The sequence below is a fragment of the Passer domesticus genome, chromosome 11 (genome assembly GCF_036417665.1).
Source record: "Passer domesticus isolate bPasDom1 chromosome 11, bPasDom1.hap1, whole genome shotgun sequence".
In the NCBI taxonomy this organism is placed as follows: Eukaryota; Metazoa; Chordata; class Aves; order Passeriformes; family Passeridae; genus Passer; species Passer domesticus.
The window spans coordinates 23,384,763-23,401,246 of NC_087484.1; the positions used below are offsets into that span (position 1 = coordinate 23,384,763).

General features: G+C 40.7%; 1 protein-coding gene across 2 annotated transcripts; it reads left to right on the forward strand.

Annotated features, from left to right (window-relative positions):
• Positions 1-2,521: 2,521 nt before the first annotated feature.
• On the forward strand, positions 2,522-16,459 carry LOC135309650 (claudin-15-like). Of its 2 annotated transcripts, XM_064435848.1 has the most exons (6): positions 2,522-2,657; positions 3,074-3,345; positions 11,537-11,701; positions 11,851-11,932; positions 14,522-14,632; positions 15,906-16,459. In XM_064435848.1, exons 2-6 carry the CDS (start codon positions 3,126-3,128, stop codon positions 16,003-16,005), a joined length of 678 nt encoding a protein of 225 aa, XP_064291918.1. In that variant the 5' UTR covers positions 2,522-2,657; positions 3,074-3,125; the 3' UTR covers positions 16,006-16,459. The 2 variants fall into 2 exon arrangements, with proteins under 2 accessions (XP_064291918.1, XP_064291919.1); XM_064435849.1 differs by lacking the exons at positions 2,522-2,657; positions 3,074-3,345 and adding an exon at positions 6,962-7,299.
• The last annotated feature ends 25 nt before the right edge of the window (positions 16,460-16,484 follow it).

Sequence of the window (16,484 nt, forward strand, 5' to 3'; positions counted from 1 at the left end):
TAAAGCCACACCTTGAGTTCTGCACGCAGTTTTGGGTCCCTCACTTTAAGAAGGACATTGAGGTGCTGGTGTCCAGCGAAGGGCACCAAGGCTCGTGAGAGGTTTAGAGCACATGTCTGACGAGGGAGCCGGGGTGTTCAGTCTCCAGGAGCTCAGGAGGGACCTCCTCGCTCTGTACAACTCCCTGGCAGGAGGCTGTAGCGAGATGGGGCCAGTCTCTTCTGCCATGTCTGCAGTGAGGGGACCGGAGGAAATGGCTTCAAGCTGAGGCGGGACCATCAGATTAAATATTAAAGCATATTTTTCCCTGTTCAGGGGGTCAGGAATCAGGACAGGTTTCCAGGGAGGAGTGGTGGAGTCCCCACCCTGGAGGTGCTCAACAGACACCTACACTGGTGCTGGGTGATGGGTCTAGTGGCTTAGGGGTACAGGAGCAGTGCTGGGTGCACAGTTGGACTGGATGATCTGAAAAGTCTCTTCCAACGATTCTATGATTCTTTAGTTACCCACACATGCCTGAGCAGGTGCTACAGTTGCCCCTGTGGTCCCCTTGCTGCCACCAGGGTGCCTGGTCTCTGGCACTGTGCTGCTCTTCCCAGCACCATCTCCATGCCAGCAAAGCTCTGCAGGGCTGGAGAGCTGTGTTAGCAGAGAAAAGTCTGCTGTACACACTGCCAGCCTCCAAATTAATGGGAAAAGAAAACGGGTGTTTGCTTTGAAAGTAGCTTGTGAGTCTGAAGAAGTTGTGTGCACCTTCCCAGTTGCCTGTTTTGCCATGGAAATACTCATGGGACAGCAAAGCCACCTACACGATGCCAGACGTGCCTGGGCCACCAGGCAGAGCTGCCAAAATCCAGCAGCAGAAAAATCAGAGGTTTATCTCAAGGGTGCACGTGGAGGACAAGAGGCAGCAGTCATGTATGCAGCAGGAAAAGTTCTGCATGGGTGAGAGGAACACGTTCCACATGAGAGTGTTGCGCAAATTCAGCTCTGGAGACCCCTCTGTTGTGACTGGATAAGGTTTGGGTGACCTGACCCAACACTGAAACTCTGCTTTAGTGGGAGGCTGGCATCCACGTGGCCCCAAGTTATTTTGTAGTTCATTATGTGATGGCAAAGTTAATAGCAAAATGAGAGTGATCTATCTGCGTATTATAATTGCAAGTGGTTATAAGACTGGTTAGTTTATTAAGATGTTATGACAACTTCAGGAGCAAAGTTACAAAGAAACATTCTTTGGAAGTGGTAGGAAATGAATTAACATTGTTCCTCTTTTTTTTTTTTTTTTCCCCTAACTAGTAGCGAGAAGAGTTTGCCTTCTCACCCCAAGGTCAGGCTCTGACAAGGGAAAACCTCTGTGAGCTGTGGTGGGAAACTGCTCTAAATGGTTTAGTACCGTATTTAAATTTGCATTTTATCTCTTTCTGATTGCACTGGTGGCCATGGGTCAGCCTCAGAATTTGCTTGAACAAAGAAGTGATTAGCAGGTTCAAAGACATATATTGCTGATGTTAGAAATTTATATATAAATAACAACCAGTGTTGTAATCAATGTTTTTTCTCTGTTTTTCTATGTAACAAAATTAAAAAGAAGTAAAATAGGTTTTTAACTTTCCATTTTAGACACTTTCACCACTTATTTTTGCTTCCAAAGACCTTATCAGGAGTAATTTGTTTATTTAAGTTACTTCAATATTTTTCTTTGCTAACCCTTCCTGTGCTGTGTTCAAACCATGTACATTCTGGCTGTGCTCTTTTTAATGTTGTTACAGTGATCCTTTTGCTCCGTCAGGTTTTGTTTTTATCACATTACAGCTCTAACTTGCATATAACCTATATGTGTACTTTGTGAGGGAAGATGCTCTGGACTTTGTGTATTTATTCCTTTTTGGTTTATTGTCATCCTCCTTTGGATAATTGCAGTGCATATTTGCTATCAGCTGTGCCATCACCTCAAACTTATAAACACAGCACTGTGTGACAGCCGGTACAATCAGGTCCTGTAGGGAAGGGTGTCTGTGGGATGGGCTGAAAGGAGATGGATGTGCTGTTGGAATAATGTATTATCTGGACAGTCCTGTGGGGTTTGTGTGGTAGAAACAGGGTCAGGAAGGGCTGCTGAGGGAGGGAGGCAAAGACAGGAGGAAGTGCAGCAGCAAAGTGGCCCAGAGCTGTCCCAGGCTGCCAGTCTCCTTCAGCCATGAGCCTGCAGGTCTGTCCTGCCTCGGGCCATGGCTGCAGTCACAAACAGTTTGCTTTGGCAATGTCACCCACTGCACAGGTGTCAGCTGCATATTTCTTCTTTAGAAGAAATGGTTTTAGGTAAACCAGCCATTGTGGAAGTTGTAGCAATGCTTCTGCAGTGCTTTGCACTCTGGTGGTGCTTGGGCAGCTCAGTTGCCCTAACAAAGCAAATTATATGCCAGGTTAAGCTGAGTATATTTGGAACTAATTTACATAATTTCCTGGTAATTTTCCCTTTTGACATGCCAGATCTTTGTGCAACAGTTGGACAGAGCTTTGTCCCTGGGTCCTTGATTTTTAGAATAGGACAAAGGTCCTGAAGAGTACAAAACTTCTGTTTGGGTGATCAAACTGGTCCTCACAAAGTGCTGACACTACTATATAGCAGGAAGGATTAGAAGCATACCATAAACGTGAGTATCACAATTTATCTTGCTTTAAATTTGCATTGGTAGACATTGTAATTGGGAGATGAATAATTTACTAAAGCATTTGGTAGTTTTAAATTTTAAATTAATTTTGAGTTAGCAAACAAGTAACAAATGGATGAAACATTGCAAATTAAAATCAGAGAATTTTTTGATTGTCTCCTGTGGTTTTGCTCTGTTTGCATTTTTTTGTAGTAAATGTGTAAAATAATAAAAGCTTTCCTAAGAAAAATAATGTATAGAATATTCAATTATTCTAGTTACTTTATGGGATTTAAATTCCACCTCTACATTGTGTGATACATTATGTTGTAGGTAGGCATTTTTAAAATGTTTTTGTAAAGGTCAGGCTTGTGTAAAGGTAACTCCATACACTGTGTATGTATGAACTGTTTCAACAGGTTTCTAATACCAGAAATTTGGGGAACATCTTTGAAGAAAACTTCTGTCGCAATGGCATCATCCTGTCTGCAGATTTGTGCATTGCTGCTGGCCTTAGCAGGATTCACTACATCACTTATTACTACCATGTCCAGCAGATGGAAGGTTTTGGGCACCACAACAGAGCTGGATACTGCAGACTGGGTTTCTGAAGGTCTTTGGATGGACTGTGCAGCAACTGCTTTTGGATCAGTAGAGTGCAAGAAATTTCTCTACATGCTGAGTTCAGAGCGTAAGTGAGCTCAGTGGTCATGGCATATGTTCATAAAATCCAGGGAGGGTTTTGTCCTTCTTTCTGGGCAGTGTGTTAGCAGGTCGGGGGGCACAGAGTGTAGTTGTCCCAGAGGCACTGCAGTTCTCTGTGCTTTACAGTTCTCTGTGCTTTATTTCCACTTGCCTTCTTCTTCATCAGTGTCTCTCACTGAATTAAAATAACTTCCAGCTTTCAATTTTGTTTCTCAGTGTGATGTGCTTACCCTATGTATACAAAAGAATGAGAAGGGTTAGGGCAGGATAAAATCCCTGTATACCAAAACCTGTCTCTGGTATGATGACATACCAAACAAAGCATTGCAGCTAAAATTCAGCCTAAGGATTGCAGGGGTGCACATGTGTGTGCTTTAGGTGGTAGCACAATGTCACCTGCATCTTTGTGCTGGGATATCAGAGATGTCAGAACAGCCCAGTATGGGCTGTGTGTCTAGTATGGCCAAATCCTGCTGTGGTTGCAGGCAGTTTAAAGGGCCACCATGAAAACCAATGTTTCACCCTGCAGTTCAGCTCAGTCACTGCTGTGGCTTTGCTGCCCTCTCTGGTGTGTTGACATAGAGGTATGGGTGATATACAGTAAATCTGAGAATTTTTAAAAAATAGTTTTGGAAGAAATAGCATCTTTTCACTCAGCCCAGTTCTTTGATATAAGCAGATCATAGTTCCATGAGCACTGGTGTTTGTTTGTGCTTTGGTGTGAGACAGCATTATTAGATATTCCAGAACTGGTTTGATACTTTGTGCTAAACCTGTGTACCTGGATATTTTTTCTGGATTTTCTCAGAGGTAGTGAGCTTAGACTAAAATATATCTGTGTAATAGGTGCTTCTGTGTTTTCTAGGGTCAACCATGCTAGCAGGGTAGCAGTTCATCTGCAGCTAGAAAGAGAAGAAATGCCTCAGTAGGGGCTGGAAAGTATTTGTTTGAATTGTTCTGGATTTTAGAAGCATCTTTCTGTAAACACTGTCTTTATGGTAAAGGATTAGGAAGGACTGACATTGAAGTTGTTTCCTCAGCAGTGTAGAAACAGTAACACTGTAGCCTTTGGAAATAATATTTTGTTAAGCTTTCTGTCTTGAACAGAACCTTGCATTTATTCTTTTACAACTTTCAGTTTTGAGCAGTCACTTTATGAGTGATGTTAATATAATTTCTTCAAGTCTTCTGTGCTTTATAGGTTCCTGATTGCTGTCACTGCTATTTGTCTGGACTCTTCCAGCAGTTTTATTCTGAATGTGCAGTGCTTAAACCTTAAAAATACCACGTGTCACAGACTATGAACCTTGTTTTTCTTGACACAGATGTGGACTTCCTTGGAGTCAGAGCTGCCTAACTGTAATGCAGATCTCTAAAGGGTGAGAGTTTAATTCTCAAGGTGTAGCATGTTCATGGTTCTTCTGCAGGGCCCTCACTTTGGTGGCCTCATCTGCCTTCATAATGAGGAGGCCAGTTTAAGAATAACTCTCAGCATCCCATAATGAGGCCAGAGTTTGTAGCCTCAAAAGGAGGCTGCTTCCAAGGATTTTAAAAACATTGCTCATTGCATCAGAGGCAATGTTAGCTTTTCACATTGTCCTGGTACCTGTTCAGCTCCTCTCCAGGGCCTCCTGTGTAAGTACCAGGATGCCTTAAGTTTCTGGAAATCAGAGTGAAGAGATGGGGCCAGCAATGACAGCGTTTGGTTCAACTGACTGGGTTAGAGCAAGCCCAAAGGAATGCTCCCAAGTTGTGGAAGGTGCTGATGTGAAGCTGTCAACAGCAACTCTTAAGCCCTGCTGCTGCAGAGCCTCTTGCAGAGCAGTACTGGCTGTTATGCCCATTGCCTGGCAAGCCACAGTTTACAAAATTTAGTGAAGAATAGCCTTATGGTCTTTAACACATTGGAGATTGATTTTCTGAAGGCAATTATTAAAATGCCTGGTACTGTATAGGAAAACTCATGCACTTCAGGTCTGCAGTTTAATCTTTTGTTTATATGTATGCTTTATGATGCCAGTTGAAACACACTTCTTAACTGGGAAGAGATTTAAAAAAAAATTATACTCTTAATTTTTTATTTGCATCCTTGGCAGCAGTATAACAGCAGTGGACACTTGATTCAAGGTCCCAGCTATCTCACCTTTGAAAGTGCTGTCAGCAGAAATGATTGCTGAGATCACCAGCATGGCACCAGTCTATGGGTAAATTAGCTGGAAATTCTTTGAAGGACTTTTAATGAAATGCAGATACTCCATGGTACTGGTACAGTGTGTTCATTTGACTATGCCATCATTTTTCAAGTTGCAGTGACTAAGCAGAAGGAGGGAATTCTGTAACAGTCACCTGAGATCAATTCCTACCACACACTATCTGGTTTCCTTAAAAGATTGCAAGTTTAGAGCTGCACAGGATCACAGTGCCAAATCTGGTCTTGGTTAAATAAGTGGAAATTATCCTCTTGACTGCCATGGGAACCAAAATGTCATAGTGGCACTGTAACACCCTTTGGCAGCTGAACCTACCAACCCACAGCATCAGCTCAAAGTGACAGTGAATTTTGATGAAAAACAACAAATACCTGTTAGGGACGAGTTGTGGGTTTCTCAAAGCTAATCCTGCTGGTAGTGTTTACATAAATGCTGTGGAACTGTTACCATGTTGCATCATAGCAGAATTATTTTATGAAGAAACTCTGACTCCATTTCCTGGAGATAAGGGCAGGTTATCACTGCAAAAGATGGTTAACCATGTTTGGATCCACTAGTACTTTAAAGTATTAACATGAGTGGGTGATGTGAATTGAGGCTACCATTCTGTGTAGCCAAGAGCAGAAGCAACTAAACTGAATTTAACATATGCTTTGCCTAGAGTAGCTTTTTTTAATCCTAAGGTATTCTAATAAACAGATGCAATTTGCTGAAATGTATTATTTTTCTTATAGCTGTTTTTCTTCATAATTTTATTCCTTTTGAGCTAGGTCTGTCACACCAACTCCTTCATTTCCTTACATTTCAATTCCATGGCACATACATTATTGCAATTTTAATACATTGTACAATTGTACAGTGTAAGCGGGATGGTTTTTAAGACTGAATGTGTTTAGCTGTAGATCAATAGACAGTAAAATATTAATGGAAACCACTCATCCATAAACTTTACCTTTCTGAAAGGAACTGGCAGTACAGTTGTTGCAGATTACTTATGACCATAGCTCCAAAAACTGTGCTAAATTTTCTGGCAGAAGTATAAAGATTCTGTTCTCAAGCTGTTTTATATTTGAATCCTCAAGAAATTATTACACAAAAGCTTTTTGATTTGACAGCATAAAATTAGAAGCAATCTTAATCTGGTGTAAAATCTAGTTGACCTCAGAAAAGAGACGGAAATAAAATATTTGCCTATATTATCACTCTTACAAGGTATTTTGTAGAAATACTGACTGGACTTTCTAGGCTGAGAAAAGGAATAGGCTCATTTTTCACTTCCTATTGGGAAAAGAATTAATGTGGTCACTTTTTTACATGCTAATATCTTTATCATGAACTGCTCCCACTTCTTATTGTCATGCCCAGTAAGCCTTATCTATGGGGAAAGAGCAAAGAGCAAAGGTAGACTCATTTTGGAGCGAAACCCAGAGATAAAACAGCAAGGAGGCTTCTGAAAGGCTTCACTTGATTGTAATCTAATTATAAGGATATTTACCTGTTACTACTCACAAGCATGACTGCTACATTGGAAATTGTTGGCTTTATTTTGTGCTTGGGTGGGTTGGCAGTTATTGGAGCTACTTTGCCAAATAATTACTGGAAAGTCTCCAGCATACATGGTTCTGTGATCACAACATCTACATTGTTTGAAAACCTGTGGAAGAGCTGTGCAACAGACAGCACTGGAGTATCCAACTGCAGGGATTTTGACTCTATGCTCGCACTGCCTGGTAGGTGACTGCGCAGCCTCGTTTATATTGCTTAAGAACTTATTGGCAAAAAGTGGTAAGGCTTTTGTTTTAGTAATCTGGTAATGCTGGAAAATAACTGGCCAAGAAGGACTTTGTGGGCTGAAGTAATAAAAATCTCTCAAGCAGCAGAATGTGTCAAGGAAAGGTTATAAACTAAGGCAAATGAAGTCGGTTGATCAAGCATTTAACAAGCTTTAAAGTGGGTTGTAATCTCTTCTCTAGCATCTCGTGGGATGTCTTAGCAGGAGACATTTTAAAATTATTTATTTATTTGGAAATATTGTAGAGACCTTATTTTGCAATATTTCATAGCTAATGTACGGTAGATGGAGTTTTTCATGTAATAGGAAATACTGGTTTTAGCTGAGAAGTGGTAGCGGTTTTTGTGAGTTGACACTGAAAATTGTAGATACAATTTTCAGTGTAGATACAATTGTAGATACAATTCCAGTACCATGGAATTGAAATGTAAGGAAATTAAGGAGCTCATGTGACAGACCTGTCTCAAAAGGAATAAAATTATGAAGAAAAACAGCTATAAGAAAAATAATACAGTCCTGCATGCAATTGTAGATACAATTTTCAGTGTCAAGAAATACATGATAATATGTTATACATATTATATTATAAGTTATAGAAGGAGTATATGCTATAAATTAATATATCATTAGGCTTGTCAACTAATGCTAACTACTGTCAGTTAGTTAACTGACAGTAACTAAAGTCCATTTAGATGTGGTTTTAAATATCAATAAATTTAGATCTGCTGGCCCCTCTCCTCTGTATCAGTCTTCATCATAATTGTGGTTGTCCTCAAATGCCCAACTAGGTGATATTCTGTGGATAGTAAGCATGTTTATAGACAGTAAAGCTAATTTTTTATTAATCTTGAATAATTCAGTATATAGATACTTATTTGGAATAAAAATGCCTTCCTTCTAGCTGAACCTGCCCTAGGAGGTGGCTAAACTAAATAGGTAGGAGGATACTCCTAATCTGAAGAGTGTGTAATACAGGATTAGTGGGAATGAGGTGGTAAATTCACTTTCTCCCTGAGTAGTGGGAGTAAAGCACTGAAGTAAAGGCTTGTTGTTGACCAACTCTAATACTCACATAGCAATTCTCTGAAACTGTGTCCAGTATTTAGGGAATAATCTGTTCTTTTCATCTTTCAGTCTTCTCTAATAATTGCTTTTAGAGTGTGTGTGTGTGTGTATGAAGAGGAACATAACCCTATTTAAGCATTTTAGCCTCAGTAACAGCAGGATCATTCCATCAGACATTATCCTCTGCAGATTGCTCATGTCAGTGTCCACCAGCCCTGCTGGGTCAGTAGTTGGACTTGATGGCCTGAGAGATCTTTGCCAGCCTTAATGATTCTGTGATTTTATTTGATTCTTGTAAAAAACCCTCCAAGGGCTGGTTTGTAGCTTACTGCCACTGACTCCAGGCAGCATCTTGTCATTGATGTGTTTTTTCACTTATTGGGGTGAGCATGTACAGATTTGGGCCATGGGCCCACAGGACATCAGCATCTGGAGAAAAAAGTGGGTTTGAAAGAACCTGGTGGGGGTCAGAAAAGAGCCCACGTGTGTTAAAGCAAACAGAACAGAAGGCAAGCAACAGGAGGGCTCCTGAGACCTACAGGTAACAACATGGAGCCTGCAGTAAGGAGAAAAGTGGGGCCAGAAAGTGAATGACTGGGACAGGCCCTGAAGTGAATTTGTGAAGGTTGGCTTTGGTCTGTTGAAGAGGAGATCAGTCCTGCAGTTGAGAAGATAGCTGAGGGGCAAAGATAGGCGGAAGCAGAAGGCAAAACTTGCAAAACTTAATTTTTTTAGAAAAAATTAGAATTTTTAGAAAAGAAAGCTGAAAAAGAGAAGTCAGAAGACACTGGGTGGCAGTAACAGTTGAAAGGACAGCTGGGCAAAGCAGGAAAGAGGAAGAAAATGGGTTTGGCAACAAGGGCTCAGCAAACAGTGGGACCTCTGAGAAACATCCATAGGCTGGCAGATATGAACCAGAGCAGATTAAAAATTACCATGGTCAGTTTAGGTGTGTTTCAAATTCCTGTTTAGAAACGTAGCTGAAACTGCTGCCAGGATGCCAGGGACTGGAGGGAGGGCAAAATGAAAAAACAAAAGTGTCTTTGTTGCCTCTCATCAGAAGGTCAATGAAGATTTTCCTTGAAATTTTCCTTATTGGCAGCTGAGCTATATGGAATAGTTCTGGGTTTTGCTTTGTGTATGGGAAAAGTCAGACGTGGTTCTTTTAAACCAATTTAATGCTTTTGAGTTCACGATACCATTAGTCTAAATGACAAGTATTTGAAGTGAGGGGCTTTTTAAACGCAATATTGAACAAGACTGAAACCAAGACTGGCTAGTCCATATAGCTAGCACTGTGTCTAGTCTCAACTAAGTCAAACATTTGATATAACTAGTTGCCAAAGCTTTGTAAACTCCCCCCTTTTTTTTTGCCCTTCTTTTTAAAGTTCCATAGGTGTTTTTTCCAATGACAGGATTTGGGGATAATTTCTTACAATTAGTGTGGACTAATAAAATGCACTGAATTGTGTCTTGTTAAATAAGCTAAGTTTAAAATAAAAAATTGAGTTTTCTGAATTGTGAACTAAGGTCCTCAGTTAAGGCTGTTGAGGTTATGTTGTTGTGGTAGAGTTGTATGAAATCCCTTTCCCATTGGATTGCAAGCAAGGCTATGTCTGTGTGTCCTGGAAAGATATGGGGAGTCCCATCTAACACTGCAGGAGTCCCCAGGACCTGAAATGTGAGTTGTTGGACCCTGCTGGGTGATTGCCACAGTGAAAGATCCCAAACCTGAAAGCAACATTATTGAGCACTTACCTTAACAGTATCTTCTGCAGGAAAAAACCTTGAACTGTTAGTGGTATTTTGAGAGGTCTTCCCACTTTTACTACTGTCTTCATTTTTTTCCATGAAAGTTTTAAAATTCGTGCTTAACAATGCATTAACTCCTCAAATTATTTTAGCCTTTAATTCTGTATATTTATCTCATGGATGATTATTGCTACATTTGGTAACTCTTAAGCTGGTAGGACCAATACTCTTAAGCCACATTAGGCTGAGTTGGAGTGTATCACTTTGCCTTCTGTCTCTCTGTCTGATTTTTGTTGTCTGGAGACAGACAGAACTAGCCCAGCAGGTTATTGTGTGGGATGTGGAGGTGGTCAGGGAGCAAAAGCTTGAATGCTGGCATCAATGATGTGAGTGTCCAGCTGGAATCAGGTCTGACCCTTCTGACGTATGATTATAACTGTAGAGTCATCAAATCATTTAGATTGGAAGAGAACTTAATCAAGTTAACCAAGTTAGCAGTTGTGACCCTGCCAGGCTGTGACGCTTGGCATGTTTATCTCACAACAAAGGTGCCGAAATGCCACTTGACCTGGAGCCTGCCAAATGCAGGCTGCCATTTTAGAGGAGCCCAAAGTCCCTGTGTGACCTTCTTTCTTAGGCTGATTAATAATCCAGTCCTGGTTTTCGTGCAATTGATACCTGGATGTGAAGACTGGGAGCTTAAAGGACGCAGAATTCCAGGGTACCAAATTCCCTAATGTGCCCACAGCAGCTGTAAGCTCTCCACAGCAGAATGTCCAAGGGGGGAGTGCTGCAGCTCTCAGACTCGCTCACCCCTGTTTGTTACACTGAGTTTGAAGTGCACTGCCACCTTGAGCACCCTTCTTTCCCATCTCTCCCTGAAGCAGTACAGCTGGCACCTTTCTCCAGTTCCTCAGTAGTGCCAGAGCCTTGCACACCCTCACTGCCACCTGCATTTCAGACATGTCCCGTGCACTCAGCTGTGCACGTGTCAGGAATTCAGAAGGACTTGTGAGTAGGAGACTTTTTCCTGCTCCTGCAAATGACCATGTATTTTCACAGGAATGTTAGGGATGAGTGGCTTGCTGTAGTTCTTCAGGATTTACTAAAGACACAAGAAGATTTACTGAGCTTATAAAGTGTAGGCATAGTTCAACTCTCAAATCTGTTTGACTTGAAGGCTCAACACACCTGGGTTTGGAGGCTTCTCTGAGCCATGTGACAAAATTGGAAAAGATTCACTCATTATTGCACCTGTTAATTTTGTCACTTCCTCTAATCACTTTTATTTCTTTAGGCACAAGATTAATGCAATTTCTGTATAGATCCTAATTTGTTTTCTCTTGTTTTTGTCTCAGCTCACATTCAGGCATGCCGTGCCCTGATGATTACTTCCATCCTTTTGGGATTCTTAGCTGCAGTACTCTCACTGCTTGGTATGAAGTGCACAAACATTGGCTTGAGTGATGAAGATGGAAAAATGAAGTTTACTGTCACAGGAGGATTTCTTTTTATTTTAGGAGGTAATATTGAGGCTGAAATGAGAGCATTATTGATACTTTGTATGGCTTTCACAGCCAGACTAAATGAAATAAACTTATTTTTGGTTTAAATCTGTTACAGCCATTAAAGGAATCATTCACCTGTGTGCTTTTTAAACTTTTTCTGGTAGGTCTCTGCTCCATGGTGGCTATTTCTTGGTATGCTGCAATGGTTACTGCTCAGTTTTTTAACCAACTGTACGCTGGAACCAAGTAAGTTAATGTATCTGTCATACCAAAGTCTGTTGTGTGTTGGACAGCTGCACTAACCTCAGCTGCTCCAGAGTTTCAGAACCTGGATGGATCCCAGCATCCAGTCCTACAGGAGGGAAAAATTGTATTCAGGGAATCTTTTCACCTCAGAGATGCTGGTGGGGAGGGAGGAGAGTTCTTTTCTGGAGGAGTTGGTGAATGTGCGAGGAACACCAACCCCACATCTGAGCAGGTTTTGTACTGTGTTTGCGTTTTCTTGAGAGACTCAGTTAAGTGTGTATCTCAATGTTATGAAGAAGAAAGGTAAAATTCTTAATCTGCTTTGGCATTTAGACCAGAAGAGGTACAAAACTAAGTTCTGACTAGAATAAAGTGCCTCAGGTGTACATGCAAGGGAAAATCGCCTGCAAAGCAGCTCAAGCTTTGTACCTGTGGCGTGCAGAGAAATCTGCTGCCTGTCTTATATATGTCTATATTTTAACAGCTCAACATTTGTTTGCCTCATGAGTTAAAACCAGGCAAAATCTGTGGGATTATCAGCCAGTGCAGTTGCATGCAAACAAGTTTTGAGGTATAAAAGCCCTTGCTCTTTGTCTGATATAAAAGTAACAGTTGTCAAAACCTCATGGCACCTTATCTAGGTGTCCTGTTTAGGAATGAGGAACAAGGGTAGAGGTGACTGTGCCTCTCCTTCAGAGAGGAGGAAAAGGAGAGGGAAACACTGTCTGTGGGATATGAGACATCTATAATATACTTCTACCAAGTATATAAATCATAGATCAGTAAACTATAAATTGTTAGTTGCTAGGCTCATATTTGAAGTGTTTTGTAAAGTTCCCACCCAGGAATCAGTTCAGGGAAGTGAGAGGTGAAGTGCTTTGTGATAAATCAAAGTACTTTAAGCAATTGCTTTTGTTGTTTGTCAGTTTTCCCTGTGTTTTCAATGAAGTGCTCAGAAATAAATTGTGTTTGTGCAGTTACTTTTTGTTGCTTTATATCCCCTTGAGAGAACTATATGAAGGGTAATAAATGCATTAGAGAGCTGAAACAACTGTTGATAAGGAATTTCGGTTAGTCGGATAGTTGGTGTGTTTGATAGTTCCCTGCTAGAGCTTTGGGGCTTCAACATCAATGCCTGTTAATCAGTTACCAGATGCTTTGCATTCAGTAAAAGAAGTATATATTTTTTATTATTATTATCTAAACTTCATGTTTAAGCCATTGATTCACTGAGTAGTTCTTGATGAATTAAGTTTGATCATTGGTAAAGCTGGACATGCAGTTTGTGAGACAATTTTAAATTCACTTGCATGCCAGTATTGATCTTCACTCTTAAGAGACTGGCAAATCTGGTTTTTCAAATTGCAATTTTTTGGTTTGACTTCAGCAAATTAGTGAAGTTGACCTCTGTTAATTCTTAGAGGAGTTTCCCCTACAGCTCTGAAGGCAAACGAAGCTCTTCTGCAGATATCTCTGATATCCTTTGCTTTGGTATGACATCTACAGCATTCTTGTCTGTAGGTGACTGGTGAGCAGAAATGATTGCAGGCACTGGGCAATGTGCAATGTGTACTCCTGGGTTTGTTTGATAATGACTCTCTGCTTCTTCCATGTTTGGAAGAACCTAAACCAGTGGAGACCTTGTGGCTCCCACGTGTGATGAGACAGAGAGCTGTGAACCTGTGTAAACCTCTGAGTCCCTCCTGTTAGCAATGGACTCCAGAGTCAGAACCTTTGACACTTCTAAATAATTGTGTTTCCAAGTGGAAAGAAAACACAAATCTCTGGTTCCATGGTACCTTCAATGCAGTCCAGACACTTACGTAGCCCTCATATTGGGTATCTCAGACCAGAGATGTACAGGTGGATTGTGGATATAGTTTTTGTCTGATCTTGAAAATTTGTTTTCCTCTTTTTATGAAACTCCTGCCAGACTTTTCCAGACTCAGTTGTGTCTAGTCTTTGGAAGAAATTAATTATCAATTAATTTCTTGGACTGGACTAGGGGGTTTCCTGAAAGGTGTAGTTTTGTACAGTAAAATAGGGAAGTATTCTTTTTCAGCCTGGGACATTCATAAATGCCTTTCAGCCATACCACCACTGAGGGTGCTGAATATCCTTTAGGGTATCTAAATTTGAAAACTAGCCCTATTCAGCCAGCTACTTGTAAGTGACCTTGTGTTGTGTCCCTAGAAAACTGATGTCTGTGGTCAGCCTTTTCTCAGCATATAGACAGTAAGATCTGAATCATTCAATTTCACAAAATCATTTCAGTGACACAGCCAATAAAAGGGCAAAATAAGTATTGTGGATTGCACAGAAGCTATCATTATTATTTATTATCAATAATTTGTTAAGTATACACAATTATTTATTGCTACTTATCTTTATGTTGCTTAGTACTCTCTGTACTGTTAGTAATTTGGCAGAAGAGCTCTATACAACTAAGGGTTTTACTGAGCAGACACATCTGTTCTCTCTTAACTGGTGAAGTGCCTTTCAGTTAACTGATTTCTATGCAATTTGAATTTTTTGCATGGCTTTGTGATCCTGTTATAAGTTGTTTCCATCAAATCTTTCATGTTTCAGGTATGAACTAGGAGAAGCTCTGTACTTAGGCTGGACTGGATCTATCCTTTATATACTTGGTGGGATCTTACTGACCTGTTCATGCAGAGGGAAGGAAAAACAGAATTACAGGTAATCTTGGATTTCTCAGTTGAAGTAGTAGCTGTCAATCACATACCACTTTCTACCTGTGCACTATTCTCTCTCTCTCTCACCCCCTGTATAAATATGCATAAATTACAAACAGTGCTATGGCATGTCACACACTGGTGATGGCAGGGCATGCTGTACTTAATGCATCACCATCAGCAGTCACCTTTAACTTGTATTGGTAATTCTGGGCACTGCTGATGGTGAAAATGTGCAGTGAATGAGCAAACTGTCACCAAAAGAAAAGTATATGAAACCCCATAATGTATTATGATCCAGTTTCTCTGCAGTACTCACTGTGAGTAAAATATTCAAACACTGTTCAGTTTGCAGAAAGTGTAAAGACCTTTCCCAAAGCACATGGAATTGATCACTAGAAACATGGGTTTTTTCTTGTTCCTTTTGGAAATGTCTTGTTGCACATCAAATCAGGAAAGGTGAGATTTCTGGCCTCAATATTTAACCTTCCCTGCTTTTTTGTTTCAGTCTTAAATTTTGACACGTACAGAAGGCCCCTTTTTGAAGGAGAGGGATGAAAAGGCAGAAATAGCAGAGGTCCATGTCTACCACAACCCAAGTGGCTTGGAGGTTGTACTAGCTGAGCTTGAGAGGGTTATAATATGCAAGGAAGAGGCATATTCACTATGGTCTATTTAATCTTAGGAAAATTATATCAAAATGTCTAAGTGAGTGTTCCTCTGGTACTGCATTGCCTAATCTGAAACCATTTCAATTTTATGGTAATATTTCATCAGCCACATTGGACTTTAGATCTTGCTCACCTTACTTTGATACAAAGTACCAAATGCCCTTAAATGTCCTGAAAATCAGGTAAAAGTGATATATGAAACAGAAGTTCAACATGTTGAATGACAGTTCAGGGGGTTGTGGGAATATACTACTGTTTTCTTTCTTTGTCATCTTGATTCCTGCATGAAAACCTGCAGCTTGTACAAAGGTGCTGAGGGCTTCTGCTTTAGGGCCTTGGCTGAAATGCCTGGAGGAAGAGCACATGTGAGTTGGGAATCCTGAGTGTGGCTGAGGTTATGAGAGATGCTGTGCAGCCCACCAGGGACCCCATCTATCCCCCCATAGCTATCAGAACAATGAGAACAGGAGGCCTCTAATTTCTGCCCTGTTGTGAAGAACCTGCTGTGGGTGGGTTGGATACAAAGCTGAGTAACTTGTAAGTATCTGAAACCATGGGCATATGTCTAATACCAATTATTTTGTATCTTTTTTTCTTGATTTACAGTCCCAAGAAGTATGCATATTCAGCAGCCCAGGCAGCTTCTCAGCCCCACATGCACCCCAGGAGCTCTGACACAGTCATCAGCAACAAGGAGTATGTCTGAGCTTCCACCCTGCACCACCTGTAGCGTTAGTGGGTTATGAACTCCAGTAGAGAAGTGAGCTACTTCTTTATTCTGGTTCCAAGCTGCAATCCTATGCCTTAATTTGGAGCAGTACCAGGAGGAGGTATGGCTTTCAATGTAAATAGGAATGGTTTTCAGATGTAAATAGCTTTCTACAGAAGATACTGTGATGTGAAATCCTGTGGCATGAAGGTTTTCTGCATGCTGAGAAGCCTGGTAAAATTTAACCAGAGTGCAGTATATGCTGACACTCAAGAGCAATGGTTCCTATTTCAGCTGACTCAAACATGTGGAACTGATAGCTGTATCTGACTGCAAGTTCATATGCCTCACAGTTAGAAATGTGTTTTGTTTTCATTAATGTTTAGCTTCCTTTTTTTGTTTAGCAGCTTAAGCTTTTGACAAGAAATAAACTTTGTTCCACAGACTGAAACAGATTCTTTGATAAGTGGAATTCT